This window comes from Lycorma delicatula, chromosome 3, assembly GCF_047948215.1.
Source record: "Lycorma delicatula isolate Av1 chromosome 3, ASM4794821v1, whole genome shotgun sequence".
Lineage (NCBI taxonomy): Eukaryota > Metazoa > Arthropoda > Insecta > Hemiptera > Fulgoridae > Lycorma > Lycorma delicatula.
In genome coordinates, this window is record NC_134457.1 from 199,471,380 (window position 1) to 199,491,905 (window position 20,526).

The window sequence follows — 20,526 nt, forward strand, 5'->3', positions numbered from 1 at the left end:
CTGAAGTAATACCTAAATGGTAATTCCCTGAGGCTAAACAGGAAAAAATAAAAAAGAAAGAAAGGTCATATAATGAAGTTTCAATGCAACATTTAATAATCATAACCCTTTTTCTAAAGGTAATTGAAACTAGTCATTTTTAATCGTTTGTACATAGTGTATTACTGAATTATGTTTAGTAAATTTTTAAGTTTTTTATATTTTTTAATGAGAATTTTTTCGTTAATCATTATACTATACAATAATTTTTAATCTTTATTTTGTATTATTTAATATTTTTGAAGGAAAATACAAAACTTTAACTTTGCAAAAAATAAATGGAATTTTAAGTAAAATCGACTCTGATTACCTCCTGTTTACACTTTTTAACAAATTTGGTGTAAGTGTACTTTATATGACGTAAAAAAAATTGAAAAAAATTTTAAATTTCATTTTAAAACAAGACACCTAATTTTAGTGCTGTTAAAAGAAAACGAATGACTGCAGCAAGGTTCAGTAATACTTACGATGCTCTTTACAGTTGGTACAAGTAGATATGTTTCATTGGAATTCCAATTAGAGGTGTATTGTTATAGACAGCGGCAGAAAGATTTGCAAAAAAACTAGAAATTAATGTTTTTAAAGCTAGTACAGGGTGGCTTTTTATATTTCAACAGCATGTTTTCATTGTGAAGAGGAAAATATTTAGGGAAAGCGTAAGTGGTGAATTTTGTAAAAAACTTGATGAGATGAAAAATTTGTAGTCCCTGAATTTATAATGATGATTAAACAGACTTATTATGGAGTTCAATTCCTCAGAATAGCCTTCTGAATGGAAAGTTCCACACCAGGTCAAAGGAGAAATAAAAGAATTTCTGCTCTGCTGTGTGCAAGTGCATATAGATCTCACCGTCTCAAATTCATTATTGTTGGAAAGTCTAATAAGTCAAGAGCAAGTAAAAGTATTATGGACAATCTTCCAGCTATTTACTGAACAAATAAAATTGCACGGTTCAGAAAATTTTCACTGATTGGTTTTTTAATACATTTGTTCCAAAGGTCAGAAAATTTCAGCTAGAGGTCTTGAAAATTAAAGAAGAGGCTATTAAAAGGATTGCTGATATTAGACAATGCTCTAGCTCATCCCACTGATATTTTTTTGACCAGTAAAGATGGAAAAATCAAAACATTTATGCTTTCCAGTACGACTCCTCATCTAACTAGTGGATCAGGGAGTGATCCTCAACTGCAAATGTCTTTACAGATGTAAACAACTAGACGATTGTATGCTATTTTTTATGATAAAGAACTGGACAGTAGTGGTGAAGGTGTACAAATGCTTAAAAAATAAGAGTAAAGCATTTTAATTGCTCTATATAACTGAGTAAATAATTGAAACGAGATAAAATTATCTGCGTTACACAACGCGTGGAATAAGATTTTGTATAGTAAAAGCCAGAGATTGAACTGCTTTGTTTAAAAGATTGTAAAATTGCTTTTGGAGCTACTGAAATTGAAGATGTAAGAGAACAGTTGGGTATTAATGAAAATGATGTTAATTACACAGCTTGAAGATGGGATCATCAATTACTTACAAAATGATGAACGAGAAGCGATAGACAGCACTGGTGATGAAAGAGATGACAATGAAGATAATGTTGTGAAGATTATCCTTTCCAAGGTGCGAGGAAATCTTGATGCAGTCTTAACTTTATTGATGCTGACCCTGAATTTGAAAAATATTATCTGATTGTCAAAGAGATGCATCAAGAAGTTATTAAAATAAAATACAATAGTAGAGCAAAACAGAATAAAATTTCAAATTTTTTTTAGCCTTGACTTTAAAATGAGAAGTATCAGGACTGTCAATTTCAAGACAGCCAGTGCAGTTTCAAGAGCAATGTGATTTCCACTAGGGTAGATTATCTATTGATGATGTAGTTACCCTGGAAGCTGCTATACAAATACTGTTTTATTCCGTTAGTGCCTGGTTGCTGTATTTTTTGATTTGCAAAAGCCATATGACAGCTTGGAGGGGAGAATCCTAAATACCCATCATGAATGGGATGTATAAGGTAATCTCCTTACATTTATCAGGGGTTTATCAGTAGTTAGTCCTTCAGGGTTCGAGTTGGAATGATGGTATCTGAAAGTTTCATACTGGAAAACAGAGTATCCTGTTGAAGTGTCCTTAGTGTTACTTTGTTTTCTGTAGCTATAAATAGTATAACAAACTGCATGCGAAAACTGGTTATGTGTTCTTTATTTGTTGATGATTTTTCTGTTTATATAGTATGCAGAACATTAGCTACAGGCTGCATCATAACACAATAACCTGCTTAGAATCATGATGTAAATATTATGAATTCATGTTTTCCCTGCGAAAAATAAAGTGCATTTACTTTTCCTGGTTGAGGGAACATGTTGATCCTCAACTGTAATTAAATGGTGAACCAGTTGAGGCATGCATGCGGGTTTGATTTCTATGTGGTTAGATCAGTGACTAATGTGGGTAACTCATTTGAGGGAGCTGAAGGTAAAATGTTAGACATGCTGAGGGTTTTATCTAATACCTGTTGTGGAGCCGAATGTATATGCATGTCGCACTTCTACCGAGCTCTGGTCCGTTCCCGCTTGGACTACGGCTGTGTAGCTTATTCTTTGGTACAAGCCATTGCTCTACAGGTGCTTGATGCAGTCCATCATACATTCATCTGTCTTGCCACAGGTGCATTTTACTCAAGCCTTGTGGTGAGTCTGCTGTTGGACAATGGTGAGGCATCTCTTTAGAATAGGCAGAAGCAATTCCAAAAGATTACATGGCTCAGATTAAAGCACAACCAACTCATCCAACCTTTGATGCGGTATTCCCCAGCCAGCATGTTAATCAATACCAGGAACAGCAGAGGTCTATTGCTGTGCTAGACATCAGAACTCAGCGCCATTTCTCAGTTCTAGATACACAATTATCTCCAGTCCTTATTGCTACTCCATGTTATTATCCCTCTTGGCAGCCTTTTCTGATTAATTACTGCGTTTATCTTTGTCAATATAATAAAAAAACACAAATTTGGTTATCCTACAAAACTAATTCTATATTCTTATAAATAACATGAATCCTGACATTATAGGTTATATGGGACGGGTCTAGGAATGTTTATTCTGTTGGTTGTGGTTTTGTGGTTAGCAGCAGTACATACATGTTTGGCCTTCTCAACGTCACTAGTATTTTCATTGCTGAACTATGTGCCATTAATTAGGCTTTACATATAATTAGCCCAAAATTTTTACACATTCTTGTTCTCAGATTTCATGAGTGCCTTACATGTGATTAATGATGTGTACTCCAGACACCCTTTTGTCTGTGAGATTCATTTTGTCATTTCACAACTGAATCACTGTAATACAATAGAGTGGGCTTTTCTAGTTCCCCAGCCATGTTGGGATTTTAGGCAGCGAGCGTGTTGATGGTGCAACAAAGGAGGCTTGTTTCCAGCCTCCTTTCACCAATCTCATCGCTTCCAATGATCTTGTTTGTTTCCTGAAGAGGGTGGTTCATGATGAGTAGCAAAATGAATGGAGTGCTACCATCAACAATAAACTTCATCCAGTTAAGAACACTGGTTCCACCGTGGAGCTCCTCATGCAGAAATAACAGTTGAAAGGAGGTTATTATCTGCGTTTATGAATAGAGCACACTAGGGTTACTCATCGATATCTGATGATGCAGACTGATGTACCGGTTAATGCACGCTGCGACTGTCAATTAACAGGTGTACCACATCCTTGTGGATTGTATTGTATCTTGTTATGCAGCATTGTGTTGCAAGCTTAATGTAGGGACTAACATGTGAAATATTCTAGGGGATAATGAAATGTTATCTTATGTTTTATGGTTTCTTAGGTTTTATGTTTTATGGTATTCAAGTATTTAAATTACTGTACAGCGTTTCAGTTATTCATACCATTTGTTGTAAAGGAGATGATTTTATTATTTTAATTGTGATATATATATGTATACTATAATATATCTTTGTTTATTACTAGAAATATATCGTGTCTGGGCGATGATGACGCTGAAGTTTTTTTTGCCCAGAAAAATATTAAAAACACTAATTACAAGATATAGTAATTCAGTAGTAGTATTCACTATTAATATTTTATGCACCGAAGGGAAAAGATGTAACTGAAGAAGGCTGATTTTTTTTTTTATTGTACATGTTTTTCTATTGTATTTACCTTTATTCTTCTTTTTTGAATTTTTTAACATAAAAAAAAAAATCTATTAATACAGTATTTACGTTTGTGATAATTTGTATTAAAAATCATACAGGTATTAAATTTGTTTGTACAAATTAAAAGATGAAAACTGGTAGTAAACAGTAGCAGTTTGTACTTCACTTATACTTACTGTAAGTTTTGTATATACTAAAAACACATTTTTGTTATTTATGTAGTTTTAAGTATTTTTTTTATAACAGATATTTTGTTCAAAAAAATATTTTGTAATTCGGAATTTTAATTCCAAACTAGTAGTATTTGAACTGTTACCTTCATTTACTTGGATAAAAATGAGGTGAACATCTTTCACAAAAGTAACCGTGGAATATGAATTAATTAATACCTGTTCATTTGATAAATGCTAAAGAAATTCAATTATGCACTGAAATTTTCAACTATTGTGTTTTCAATCTACTTTACTTTATCAACCTCTGTTTTTAATGCATGTTGAATTTAATTAACCTTTGACGAAATCTTCAAAGAATGTAATAAAAATTAAATTTTAATTTTTGTATTTCTCTTGTGTTGAGTTCTTATGTATCTGTCAGTCCACCTCTTTAGACATTCCTGTTTATTATTCTTATCATGCCTGTCTTAAAGATAACTTGGTAATATGTAATAATATTAAAAGTTCTTTTTTTGTTACAGCAACATTTGCAGTCTATAGGGCCAAAAGCTCTAAAAGTTCAGAGTACTCCGATAACTGTGCAGGATTCTGCAGCTTTAATGCTGTATAAATCGCCTCAACTAAGTCCAATAATAAATAATCAAAATTGGTCTACAGATACTATGAATTTCAATCACAATAAAAAAGACGAATATTCATTATCAGACTTGACATCTGGTTGTCTTAGTACTTGGTTAGGTGGTAGAGATACTGTAATAACTGAACCAAGAAGTGGATTTTCTGATTGGCTTGGTACGCCTAATGCTGCTCCTAACTCAACGCCATGCCCACGACAAGGTTTGCCTTATAATGAAAATGAAAGACCCTTTCAAGATCAATCACATATTGATGAACTTCAACAGGGGTTAGACAACATCCTTTTTAAATTGCAGAATATGCTCGCTTCTAATTTTTCATTATCAGGTAAATTAATTTTTCATTTTTTACATCTTCAATCATTAGCTGTTATATTAGACCATATTTATTTCTAATTTAAAGATAAATTGATCCACCATCAAGTAACTTGAACAAACTATTTACCTCCAAGTGAGACTTAATAAAAAAATTTCACCTATCCTTCAGGTCGTAATATTAAAGTTCTTTAAAAAGATAAATTACGAAAAAGAAAACTGTTAACAAAGTAAGTGTTATACTACAAAGTAATATATAATTATTGTTATATAATAAGTAATAAAATAAGTGTTTTAACAAAGCAAGTTTATTATTACATAACTTTAAAAATTGGTCTGCATTATTAAAAGGATCATTTAAAAAAAAGATGAGTTTGACTTTTACTTTTTATATAAGGTTTGTCCAAAAAAAATTCTTGATTTGTTTTTTTTTGCATGACATAGCACTACTAACAGAATTTTTTCGTGGTCTAGCAGCAACATTTGGTAGCAGCTCAGTGAAAACTAAAGTAGTATTTTGTAAACTGATCAGACTAGGCCTGTTTGTATCAAGTGTTACGTGACTGAACTTCATTTGATGATGATCCTTGTTCAAGCTGGCAGTCAATATCTAAAACTGAAGAATTGCTATAGAAGTTAAAGAATTCATTTGTTCTAACCATCATTTAGCTGTTCGTGAAGCAGTTGAAGAATTGAGCATTTCAAAAACTGTGTGCCATGAATTTATTACATTACAAATTAATCATGAGTTGCACTTCAATCAAATTTGTGTCTTGCCTTTTGACTGTTGAGCCAATACAGAATCGAGTTTATGTGACTCAAGAGCTTCTGAATTGAGATAAGGATAAAAACTTAAAATTATAAAAATTACTAAAACTTTTAAAAATAATAATTACTGCGGATCAGACACTGGTATATGTATACAATGTTGAAACTAAAGCTCAGTTTTCACAGTGGCTATCAACGTGGGTCCCCAGAAGCTAAAAAAGCAAGATTCAAATGGTTCATGAATGAACCATTTTTAAATGGTGACAGCTTTTATTTTTACTGAGAGTGTTCTTCACCATTAGTTTCCTTCAGAAAGCAAGATGGTAAATAAGGAATATTATCTTAAATTAATCAAACATCTTTATGATTATCGAAAAAAAGGTCTCAATGTGAAAGTCAAACAGATAGATGCGCCTTGCTGCAATGTGTCTGCACTGGCCGATATTTTTTTCTCAAAGTAGAAATGAAGTTATAAGGTTTATGTTTTCATCGATTAACTTGATAAAGGAAAATTCACTAGCCAAACTGTGTATTGCCTCAAATGAAGAGTTCTGGAAGGGTGGAAGAAATGTTGGGAGTGTTATATTTGAAGTAGAGGGAACTGCTTTGAAGGCGACAAAACTGAATAGATTCTGAAGTAGTCAGAACAATTTTTATATAAAAAGTTTGGTAAATCTATAGACATATCTTATATAATACTTACTTTAACATTTTTTTTACTTCAAGAAAAACTTAATAAAATCTTTACTTGCCTTTGGGCTCCTTTTGGTTTTATATAAATAAATCCACAACTAATATTCCAAATGAATATTTTAACCATAATAATCTGTTTATTTCTTAAATAAGTAGCAATTCAGAAAATAACACATGTTCTGATTTCTTTAAAGTTTCTTTTTAAAAATAATCTTTAATTTTGTTATTTTTGTTTATGTAATAACATTAATCATCAGATTGAATTAATAAGAAATCTTATGGAAAGCCTTTATTTTTTACACTTGCAGTTGCAGAATAAATTCACTTTTCCAAAAAATTGCAGTCATTTTTCTTTTAAAGCAACACTACTATTGCAGCAGCCATTTTCACTAAGAGAAATCAAAATCTGATCTAGGCTGCCTTTTATTATCACTCCTTACAAATATTGCAGGACATGTTTAATAAGTACAAAAAAAAACCACCATGGAATGCCTTATGAACGATGTAGCATAATGCCACTTTGCAGTCTTGTACAGAATGCTGTAAGCTTGCTACACCTGGCAGAATTCATAGAGCGTTTTCTTTCTTTATTGTACGGTAAGGAGTGTTTGTTTTTCTAATGTTATGATACATGGTGCCTGAACTGATGCCTCAAACTTATGTTTAGTTTCTGTAAGCCTTAGAAAGGAATTCTGTTTTTCAATGAAAAAACTACTTACCTTTCACTCAAGAATTATATTGGTTATATTATTATTCAGTCCACCAGGCTGATCTAGCAGTAAACTCCTCATTGCAAATCACATGTTTAACTGGTGATTTTTGAAGTTGAAGGTTCTGAAGTTCAAATCTTAGTAAAAGTTAGTTGCTTTTATACAGATTTGAATACTAGTCAGTGGTTACCATGTACTTTGGTGGTTGGGTTTCAGTTAATCACATGTCTTAGGAATGATCGATCTGAGTCTATACAAGACTACATTTTATTATTTACATGTCATGTACATCAAAATTCTCATCAGAGAATTTTGTCTTATTGGGCTGGGGGGAGGGGTTACGTATTGTTCACTAATTGAACAGATTGCAATGTACACAGTATTACTTGCAGTGTACACTTATATTTATAATATTATTCCTTTATCTTAATGCTACAGTCTAAAATGTCTGTTTGTTTTTCAGATGACATAAGTGGTGAAGAAAAATAATTAAACTTATTTACAATGTATTTTATCATTAATAGACAACAGTATTGCTCATGAACAGGTGTAGTTTATTTTCTTTGTAGGTATGTATAATATGCATGATTTATCTCTTTCACTGTGTATGTGTGTATATATATATATTTTTTTGTCTTCAGTCATTTGACTGGTTTGATGCAGCTCTCCAATTCCCTGTTTAGTGCCAGTCGTTTCATTTCGGTATACCTCCTACATCCCTAACAATTTGTTTTACATATTCCAAACGTAGCCTACCTGCACAATTTTTCCCATCTATCTGTCCCCCCAATATCAAAGCGACTATTCCAGTATGTCTTAAGATGTGGCCTATGAGGGTGTCTCTTTTTTAGCTATATTTTTCCAAATGCTTCTTTCTTCATCGATTTTCCGCAACACATCTTCATTTGTCACTTTATCCACCCATTTGATTTTTAATATTCTCCTATAGCACCACATTTCAAAAGCTTCTAATCTTTTCTTCTCAGATACTCCGATCGTCCAAGTTTCACTTCCATATAAAGCAACACTCCAAACATATACTTTCAAAAATGTTTTCCTGACATTTAAATTAATTTTTGATGTAAACAAATTATATTTCTGACTAAAAGCTCGTTCGCCTGTGCTGTTCGGCATTTTATATCGCTCCTTCTTCGTCCATCTTTAGTAATTCTACTTCCCAAATAACAAAATTCTTCTACCTCCATAATCTTTTCTCTTCCTATTTTCACATTCAATGGTCCATCTTCATTATTTCTACTACATTTCATTGCTTTCGTTTTGTTCTTGTTTATTTTCATGCAGTAGTTTTTGCGTAGGACTTCATCCATATGCCGTTCATTGTTTCTTCTAAATCCTTTTTACTCTCGGCTAGAATTACTATATCATCAGCAAATCATAGCATCTTTATCTTTTCACCTTGCACTGTTACTCCGGATCTAAATTGTTCTTTAATATCATTAGCTGCTAGTTCTATGTAAAGATTAAAAAGTAACGATGATAGAGAATATCCTTGTCAGACTCCCTTTCTTATTATGGGTTCTTTCTTATGTTCTTCAATTATTACTGTTGCTGTTTGGTTCCTGTAAATGTAGCAATTGTTCTTCTATCTCTGTATTTGAACCCAAATTTTTTTAAAATGCTGAACATTTTATTCCAGTCTACGTTATCGAGTGCCTTTTCTAGGTGTATAAATGCCAAGTATGTTGGTTTATTTTTTTTAATCTAACTTCTACTATTAATCTGAGGCCTAAAATTGGTTCCCTTGTCCCCTTATACTTTTTTTGAAACCAAATTGGTCTTCTCCTAACACTTCTTCCAATCTCCTCTCAATTCTTCTGTACAGAATTCTAGTTAAGATTTTTGATGCATGGCTAGTTAAGCTAATTGTTCTGTATTCTTCACATTTATCTGCTCCTTGCTTTCTTTGGTACCATGACTATACAACTCTTTTTGAAATTTGAGGGAACTTCCCATTTTTCTTAAATATTACATACCAGTTTGTATAATCTATCAATCGCTTCCTCACCTGCACTGCGCCACAGTAATTCTACAGGTATTCTGTCTATTCCAGGAGCCTTTCTGCCATTCAGATCTTTTAATGCTCTCTTAAATCCAGATCTCAGTATTGTTTCTCTCCTTTCATCCTCTTCGACTTCCTCTTCTATAAAAACCATTTTCTAATTCATTTCCTCCATATAACTCTTCAATATATTCCACCCACCTATCGACTTCGCCTTTTGTATTATAAATCGATGTAGATTTTAATTTATGTACTCCAACATTTTTTTTAACTTTATGCTCTGTTTATTTTACTAATGTTCATTCTCTTTCCACTTCTGAACACTTTTCTTTAATCCACTCTTTTTTCACTAGTTTGCACTTCCTGTTTATAGTATTTCTTAATTGTCTATAGTTCCTTTTACTTTCTTCATCACTAGCATTCTTATATTTTCTACGTTCATCCATCAGCTGCAATATATAGTCTGAAATCCAAGGTTTTCTACCAGTTCTCTTTGTTCCGCCTAAGTTCACTTGTGCTGATTTAAAAATTTCCTTTTTAACATTCTCCCATTCTTCTTCTATATTTTCTACTTTATCTTTTTTACTCAGACCTCTTGTGATGTCCTCGTCAAAAATCTTCTTTACCTCCTCTTCATCAAGTTTCTCTAAATTCCACCAATTCATCTGACACCTTTTCTTCAGGTTTTTAAACCCCAATCTACATTTCATTATCACTAAATTATATATATATTTATATTGCAAACCCTTTGTTCCTTTATAATCCCTTTGTTCCTTCTTTGATGAAAAAAATCACAAAATCATTAATTTATGTAGCCCCTACTCATGCAGTTAGAAATTATTTTAGTAGTAAAATATCAAACATAACATTGTGTTATGTACACAACAGTATTTTGTGTATTACACATTTTTTAGTTTATAAATTCTGTGAAGTTACTTTTCATTATTTTATATGATAGGTTGAGCGATTTAGTATTTATCTGTGCGTACAGTTTGAAAATATTATGAGATAAAATTTTATTTTACTTTTAATGGAAATATGGTACTTGATGTTCTGTTTTTTCAAAAGTATTTATATTTTAAATTTGAGAAGTAAACTCAGATGTAATAGGTTTGTTGTGGCAAACAGGCTCATTTCAGTAAGGAAGATTAATTTTCATTCAACAGTTATTCTTGTGCCTTAATTAAGTCATGTAAAATGCATTTTATAACTGGAAATTGATTCATTTTTTAAAAGTAATTACAATAAAGCATATTAGATTTAATAATGTTAATATACTGTGTTTTGCAATTAGCTGCACAAATGACAGGTTCTTAAATTACATAATGCTCAGATATTTACCATTAATTTGTAATAAATTTTGCAACTCCTTAAAAGATGAGCTATAGCTCTGGATAAACTGTATCATCTGATCTTTTGCTTCAAAGGTGAAAAATTTCAGTATTGCACTTACGTGAATGCAATTTATAAGGGTAAATTTATGATTTCAGATGTAATTTTACATACAAGATTTCAACAATTAAATTTCTCAAAGAAATTAAATTTTCAGATTTAAAAAAAAAATTAGATAAAAGTACTGTATCTATAAATCATGTAAGTATTTAATTTTGAAGAAATTCTTGAAAACAAATTTTTGCTGGTAAATACACCACAAGAATAAATAAATTGTATTCTCAATAAAGATTGTTAGGTATAATGATGTAGCAGATGATTTTTTTGTTTGTAGCAATTGATTTTATTACTAATTTGGTAATCTATTATTATGTTGTTGGGGCCACTAAATTCTAAAAGAAATTTATACTCTGCATTCTACAATATTTTGTAATATGATAATATTTTTATTCCTTTGATTGGATAAGATCCTATCAATCCTATGACTGTAATGATAAGATCACTATGAATATTAATTCTATGCATATTAGTTCTTATTGATAAGTTAATTTTACTTTCCTGGCATCATAGTACTAGAACTATGCTGTAAGAAGGAAAGTATAATAACACTGCCCAACAAAGAATTTTTTTTTAATGTTTCCTTCACTAAATGAGTCAAATCTTACTAATTTTGGGTCGAGAAAAATGAGTATGACAAACAAAAAGTTTTATTAGTTCTAGTTTCTGTGATATACAATAGGTGGAAGTATTTTATTTTAACAGATTAAGAGAAAATGATAAATTTTTATTACTTACACCAATAACATAGAAAGTCAATTTGAAATTTTTTTAATGACAGTTACATTCTAAGAGTTCTTAATTGATGGAAGAATACCTGGCAGTTGTTTGGGTCTGAAGAGGGTCATGTAATCATTGTCTTTTGGCTTTCCTCTTGTAAGAGAGTTCCAGAGCATCCCTACACACAGACCAGCAGTAATCTGCAAGCATTGCTTCATTCCAACAGCTCTGTTATCTTTGTTCCATTGCAGAGATATCCTGATGGAATCTTTCTGTGTTCATGACTGACAACTCCGTAACTAGGAGAGAAAAGTCCAGAAAATGAATTTTAAGGGACATGTTTTATCCGAGTTCTTGGATGCAACATGTCCCTTAATGATGGGACGTTTTGAGATGGTATTTTTGCAGAAGTACTTTCACCAACAGACTAGTTTCCATCTCTTTTGTTGCCTAAAAACCCAGGAATGACTCCCTTTAAGGCTTCCCAAGCTTCCTTTTCTGTCCCCTCCAAAATTAAAAAACGCAGGGTCCTTTACAAGTTTTCGAATTTATGGCCCAGCAGAAATACCTTCCTTAACTTATTGCATCACTTATTGTAGGAAATTTGTCTCTTATGTACTTAAAGGCCTGTCATCCTTGGTTCATACTTTTGAAAAAAATTTTCATAAACAGCTTTATATGAAGGGGTGGAAGAACATCTTTTGGGTCCATGAGAGGCTCAGCAATGACATTTTTATTGCTAGAATAAGATTTCTGGCAGGCCAGTCCGCTTGAATATAATGTGATTTCCTATCCCCACTGTCCCACATACATAAAAAGCAGCAGTATTTAGTGTATCCCAGCTGCGTTCCTAAGAGTACAGTAGTGACTTTTAGATAGCCACAGATTTTCTATTTGTATTCAACATATTTGATTGAGCCTAGGAGGACTACCATGTTTGCATAAGTCTCCTTCATGTGAACTGTATGACCAACTGGAGTAGAAGGAAGACTGTTGCTGTTGTGAAGTAATACTGTTTTCAAATGCAATTTCCTCTAAGGGTCAAGCTTGGAGGAGTCTGTGAAGAGCCTACAATCAGTTGGATCATGATTCATATTCAAAGATGTCATCAAGCCATTAATATCGCAGCAAAGAACAAGATTGTTTTTCTTCTCAAAAAAAAGAAAGCAGATCTCTATGACGATGTCTGTACTGTGAGACCCTGACATCACGTTGGAGAAGATTCCATTGCTGTAGTCTTAGAAGTTCTGCCTTCTCCTTCGAGAAATCAAGATCAAGGTCTTGAATGGGATTACTCAATTCCGCTTGACTTCAATTTGTACGGTTTATTATTTTTTTCATCAAAATCAGAGTCATGGAATCTGGAATGATTGTTGGGTTATTCTTCTTTAACACTGTCTTCATTTTCTACTTAAAGTTCATAATTTTGGGGTGGAGTAGGAACTGGTAAATTCTCTGAATGTGGAATAGGTCGAATAGCAGATTGAAAATTAGGGCATTGAACTGTTCCTCTTTTCTTCATTGACAATCCTGCCTTTGCAGGTGGAGTCAAGCTGGAATAGCAGTTATCTGTATGGTTTGTAGGCTCCTGCCAAGCCATAGGCACAACAAAAGCCATAGATGGTTTTTTACTTTTTACCCATTCTTGTAGTATAACTGAAAAAGAGTTGTAACATATATGTGGAGCCCATGACTTATCCTGGTCCCTTACTTTCATACCAAAATAATGCTGATAGGCAGTCTTCACAAGAGGTATCAGATTGCATTTCTGTGATGAAAATTTCATTTCTTTACAAATGTAACAAAAATTATTCACTGAATTTATACATTTTTGTGGTATTTTGATTTAACAAATTTTTCACTTCAAAAGCACTCAAAAAACAGAAATTCTTCACTAATTACAACACAGACAATAATGGAACTCACAGTCACAGCAACAGTAATAATGTTTATAATCTACAAACAACTGGAGAATGTTGTGTTTTGTCATTTAACAGCTGTGGCAACTCCAAAAACAAAATTACCTGCAAACTAAAAATGTAGATCGGGTAAAACATTACATGTCACTTTGTCTCCAAAGTAAGAGCTAATTGGTCATTTTTATGATGATCTTTGAATTCAGCAGACGGAAATACATAAGAATAACCTATTTTTGAGCCTGAAACATTTTCATTGTTGGGCAGTGTAATCAGTCAAAAAATGCTGTATGGTTTTTTTACATTTTGCATTTTTCAATGTTTTATGGCTCAGGGACCCCAAAAAACAAAAAAAAAGGGGAAATATTCGTATTTACATACGTGGTTAATTTTTTTGGGGTCAATTTTCTCAAGATTTTGCAAACATTAACCCCACACTTTATATTAAGCTCAGTACATGCGTAAGCTTTACCATTTTTTAAGAAAAAATAAATAAAATGGTCCCCAAAATTCATTACCTCTTCTATAAAAATTGAAAAAAACTATCTTTATTTATTGGATATTTTTTAACCAAATTTTTTTATTGTCTTCCTAGGAATAGTAGCAGTGCAAACGACTCAAAAATAATACTTTGGGTGCAGTATTGGGGGTGGGAGAGCCAATAAATATTATTACAATAAAATATCTCTTCATAATTCACCTCTCACCCCCCCAAAAAAAATGTTAGGTAACTTTTTATTGAGTGAACATTTTTTAGTGAGATTTTTTTAAAATTTCTTCCGTTTAACATATACATGTTGAAAAATAAAAAAAAAGCTTGGAAAGGTAATTTTGGGAGGTGGGAGAGCAGACAAAAAAAATACTAATTTTTTTGAATTTTTAAAACTTTTTGGTTTATTTATACATGTAATGATAATTTTATATTAAAACTTCGTCATAAATTAACCCCACCCCAAAGAAGAAATCTTAGATCATTTTTTTATTACCTAGAAAAGTATTACAACTTTGTTAACACCAATTTGGTGTTAAATTTAAAACAAATGAAAAATAATAATTTAATTAATCTTAATTAGTGATTTTATTGTAAGTTAAGTACTTCTTTATTTTTCATTGACAATTGGTATGGCAGGTTAGGTGTAGTAAAATAACAATTCTAGAACTTTACAAGGAATGTGCAGATATTCTTTTATCAATGGTTGTTGTAATGATAATACTATTGAGGTTGTTGAGAAATATTGCCAGTGGTTTCCTAACTTAAGGATTTCTAATATTTATAAATATTCATGCATTAATATTCAGGAAAGAGGATTATTTGCAGTAACTCCAGGTTGGGAAAGAAATGATTATGGATAGTTTTGCCATTGATATAATCAAGCCTACTAATCTTGAATATTTACACGTTTTTAGATTTCATATATTAGTATACTGTGAATACCAAACAATGAAGGTCTGTTTCAATATTTTTCATAACCTGTTCAATAATTGAAGGTGATTATCATTAGCATCTGAATTATTGTCACTGGTTTATAAGAAATGTGTTACTCTTTTAACTGCTTTTTACAGTTGAAGCACTGTTTGTAAGTATTGATATAAAAATACAAGAAACATATACTTTTGGAACAAGAAACTTCTTTATACAAGAAACATAATTTTTGAATGATAAGATTTATTGTGAAAACACTAATTTCCATTGTTGTTTTTCAATAAATGTGTGATAAGCAATAATCTTATCTGATCTCATATTTTTGATTGTATCTTGGGCATTGGTACCTAAACTTTTTCAAAATAGCTATTGTAACTTCTAGAGCATCTCATCTCACTAATGAGAAAAATTTATGTATTTGCAACATGTTGTAGTAGCAAACCATTTTCATCACCCTGTTATTCAAATTTGAATAATAGGTATCATTTATCCCAACCAAGTACATTTTCCCAACTAGGGGTTGGTGAAGGTACATACATGGCTAGCTAGATTTCAATTCTGAATCCTGTTTATTTCTTTTTGTGAAGATGCACAAAAGCATATTAGTGTTTGCTCAAGAATCAGAGAATGTGAATTTTTACAAAGAATCATGTTTGACAGCAAAGAAATCATGAACAACCCAAGAATATTAGAGAATCCAATCCATCTGTAACTTGCTAGCTGAAGTGTTAATTAATTTAAGCATTTTATGAATAATTTTAACAGTTGATGTTAAAATTCAATCTTGTTAACTAATTCATTTACTAATGTAAGGAATAATACTTGTTTGAATATATATATATATATATATATATATATATGTGTGTGTGTGTGTGTGTGTGTGTGTGTGTGTGTGTGTGTATGTGTAAATGATATGAGGTGATTTCATAATTTATATTTATGTATTTTTCCATTTAAGAATTAATTTTAGTTTATGTTAAAGATGGTTTAATTCCTTCTTTTCAGGTATGTAATATTTGCTGCTTTATTTAATTCAGTTGATTTTTTAATTAAAAAATTATAAAACAAAAATTGTCATGTGCTATTTTATTAAATTTTTAATGAACATTATGTTTTTTCCAGAACATTAAGTTCTGCTAAAAGATAACAGTAATTATTTATGACTAGTGTGGTGATAAGTTGTCTTAATTAATTATTACATTTTTGTGCCTTCTAATAGATTATTTGAAATAAAATTTAGAATTCCGTCCACAAGATGCAATGCTATAAAGTAAGTTCAATGTTGTTAGAGCTTATACCTAATAGAAGTTATATATACAATGAGAGGGTTTGTGTGAATTATTGTGAAATCATAAAAGTGTATAAGGTGACTTTATTTGAGCAGTTTATTTTTTTTTTGTGGAATAATAATATTCTGTTTGGTTTTTTTTTATTGATCTTTTTGTTACATTTACGGGTACAGGTTATATACCACGTGGATGACCTTACGGCAGGCAGTTTATTTATTTTATTATACAGTAAGTATCGTTAATAGTGATTTTGGGTGTAATGACATATCGAATATAGTGACTAAAAACTTGTCTGTTGGTTGGTTTGGTATGCTGTTAATGTGTAAATGTATTATGCACTGTTTTTATTAACATCGTTTGTAGAGACATATTGGTTATTATGACTTATTTTACCTACTGCAATGCAACATTCTATTGCTTATATTGACAGATGGAAGTGAGTCATCAGTTAAGTAGTATATCTATACTGTAGCTACAGAAATATTTTGATGGTTAAAATGAGTCACAGTTTCCTTTTTTGTTACATCGTATTTGTATTTATTATTGCATATTTTTGTATTATTACAAAAATAAATTATTATTTTTAATGATAATTATTATACTACTTTAATGTGGTAGTTAGTGGTACTATTTTAATATGCCATTAAAGTATACCTACTTTAGTATATTAAAGTAATACCACTAAGCTATCTAAATATTCGTGACTATAGTTTATAATGACCTAAAATTGTTGGTCCCTTTGACATCACTATAAAGGATATTTACTGTATTTTGTTATTATATTTTGGTGTATTATATTTTGATATTTTATGGCTTAGCATAGAAAAAAAGCATACATGACATATTACTCATTAATGCTAATTAGTATTATTCTTACTTTTACAATGCAATTTAGTATTATAGTTTTTTTTTGTTTTTTTATTATATATTAATACATAAATCTTTTGCAATAAGTTTTGGTTCTCTGAAACTGTATAATTTCAGCATTTTTATAATGTTTAATGTTAATTTGATTTTTCCTGAACTTATATGTAGTTAAATTTATTATGTTTGTGTGTAGTGAGTGTTTGTATTAAAATTTCCAAATCCTTTTATATTATACACCCTTTGCTGTGAATCATTTTATATTAAATATTTTTTCTAAAGTAGAATTTTAAATGTCATCTCATCTCATTGTAAATTAAGATATTTTTAGTTTTGTTTTTGTCTTAAGATATGAGGGTGGCTATTATAATAACAAGACTAGTGCTGCTACAGAAGAATTGTGCATGCACCAAATTCGTATGACCAATAGCTGTGTAGAATGAAGCCTTCTGTTTTGATTGTTGCCACTCCAATTTCTGTAGGCATATTGGTCTGGCCTGGCCTTCGTTTGGCTAACATCTGTTTTTTGTTTTGCCAAAAAAATGTGTTTTATTAGGGCAAAGAATTGTCGTGAAATTTCATATGAAACTTATCTTTTATTAAAAAAAGTATGTGGCAATGAATGTTTATCACATGCACGGGTTTTTGAGTGGTGTAAGTATTTACCAAGATGGTCGAGAAGACGTTGACGATGATGTTTGCCTGGGTCGCCCTTCCACGTCAAAAATGGATAATAATATTAAAAAAATGGGTAATCTAATCTGATCTGACCATTGGTTAACTATTCAATTGCTGAAATTGTAGGAATTGACAAAGGATGTGTAAGGCAAATTTTACATAACAATTTTAACATGAAAAAAGTGTACATGAAAAAAGTGTACATGAAAATGGTGCCTAAAATTCTCACAATCAAACAAAAAGTAGCTTGTGAAAATTTTTGTTTTGACACTTTTAATATCATTGAAAGTGACCCAAACTTCTTGGAAAGACTGATACGTGATGAATCTTGGTTTTTTACTTATGATCCAGAAACTAGCATCAGTCCTCGCATTGGAAGGTCCCAACTTCACCGTGAGCTAAAAAAGATCGATTGAGCAAATCAAAATTCAAAGCAATGATGACAGTTTTTTTTTTATTTTCATGGAATTGTGTACCTTCACTGGGTTCCTGAAGGTCAAACTATAAATCAGTATTATTACCTTGAGGTCTTTACTCAACTTTATGAAAGAATAAGAAAAAATGACCTGAATTGTGGAAGAACAAGTCATGGGTTCTTCATCAGGAAAATGCACCACCTCATACTGCATTGTCTGTCAAGATGTTTCTAGCCAAGTATAATATCCCGTTGTTAGACCATCCACCTTATTCACCTGACCTGGCACCATGTGACTTTTATTTGTTCTCCAAGGTCAAAGCTGCATTAAAAGGAACAAAATTTCAGATTGTTGAAGCTGTGAAAGAAAAAGTGGCACGCGTCATGAAAGTGCTCAAGGAAGAAGACCTCCAGCACTGTTTCGAACAATGGAAAGTTCGCATTGAGCATTGTAGAGATAGAGGAGGGTGTATATTGAAGGGGATAACAACTAAATATGTATCAGTTTAAAATAAAAAATTTTACAGCATTAATCTCGTTATTTAATAGCAACACCTCATAAGTAATTATTTCTTAGTTAAATGTTTGTAAATTTAAGTATTTTTTTTTTTTAATTTTATTTTATATTATCTATGAAAATACTAGTAATTGTTTTTTTTTTATAAACATATTTAATTAATGTTAGTTATAGTATAATTATATTTTAAATTGTGTTTTTTATTTACATATAAATATATATATTTTATTGTTTTTTTAAATGTTTGTAATTTTTTTGTAAGATTGCTGCCTTTCTTTAACTAGACACTATGAACTCACCTGACTGATCACTTCAGACATTTGTTACTAATAAAGTTTTAATAGGTTGCAGTTGTATAAATTTTAAACTTACACATAGATTTTTCCATTGTTTTCTACAAAATATTTATTATTTTTTAGCATACATATAGAAATTTACAGTTCAATAAACAATCCTCATTCATACCCAGAATTTTGTGGTGTGTGCAAGTATCTAACTGAAACTGTAAACTGTTAAGCCAGATCCCCTGTGAAGGGTTTTATTCTAAACTCTTCACAGAAACATAGATTCAGATGTTTAATAAAAATTGGATTGTCATATGATATTTTCTGTTCATTTTTAACATATCAGCTTTTCTTCATTTTTTATTAATTTTTAGTGCTATAAAAAATTTATTATACCTTTGTTTTTAAAATTGGTTTATGTGATTGTTGAAGCTGATTTTTGGTACTTGGAATTGTTTCTTTTAAGGAAATGTTTTTAAAACTGACTGTAGGCTGTTAGTACTTTTTTCATGATTATCTCTTTTTTTAATTATTGAAGATCAACAGTTGGCTGCCATTTCATAGTAATCTATTTTCAGTATACAATATATATAAAAAGGTATTCCTGTATTTTATTAGTGTATTAGCAGTAACAAAAAAGCTCCTATTAACATAGGTCCAGAAACGCTTCATCTTACTGTAAAATGGCAGTTAATCCCATTCCAATCAATCAAAGCAGAGGAATAAAATAATTTTTACCATGTTAAGGAGTGAAATGCTGTTAACACTTAAAAATGTTCTATCAGATGCGTTTCAGATATCACTGCCCAGATTACATGTGGCGGTGGTCTGTGTTTTCTTGTAAAGTGGGTATTTATATGTTTTGAGATATTACTCAGATAAATGGCAAACTCATCAGATAAGAAAACTGGTTTATGTGACAGAATGTTGCAAAAATGTCTTGGAAGAGCCTTGTAACAAGTTTCCCTTTAAGCCATGTCCCTGTCAGAAAGCTCATCAACACGAGGAAATTAAAAGGTTTTTTTTTGATGATGCAGTTAATGATACAGTTATCTGAGAATGATGGACGAGTAGTTGCTTCCAGAATTATTGGCAAAAGGGATTGCTGACATCATTATGTTTCAGCAAAACAATGCTTCAGCACATTTTGCTTTGGATGTCCGCAGATGCCTCAATGAAATTTTTCTGAATTGCTGTATTCGATGTGGGTCAGAAGAATTAGTTCTACCAGTGCTAGTTTATGCAGCTAATAAAATGTACTTTTATATTATATTTGTTTCATTTACCGTTTTCTTTATGTTTGCACACTGTGGATTAGATTTCAGCCTCTCCTCGTATTAATATACATATTTTCTTGTAAAAATACCTTTGATAAAATTGTGTGTGATACAGTTTTAAATACATAGAAAATAAAATGACATTCTATCACAGTGCCAGACTATC

At 31.1% G+C, this 20,526-nt stretch overlaps 1 protein-coding gene across 1 annotated transcript in view; it reads left to right on the forward strand.

Moving 5' to 3' along the window:
- Positions 1 to 17,186, forward strand: part of LOC142321068 (dystrophin-like) — a 61,157-nt gene extending 43,971 nt beyond the window's left edge. The window contains exons 11-13 of the mRNA XM_075359071.1: positions 4,909 to 5,350; positions 7,972 to 8,077; positions 16,042 to 17,186. Of these exons, the coding sequence (XP_075215186.1) occupies positions 4,909 to 5,350; positions 7,972 to 7,997 (468 nt within the window). The 3' untranslated portion in view covers positions 7,998 to 8,077; positions 16,042 to 17,186. The remainder of the gene's footprint in view (positions 1 to 4,908; positions 5,351 to 7,971; positions 8,078 to 16,041) is intronic.
- Positions 17,187 to 20,526: the final 3,340 nt, after the last annotated feature.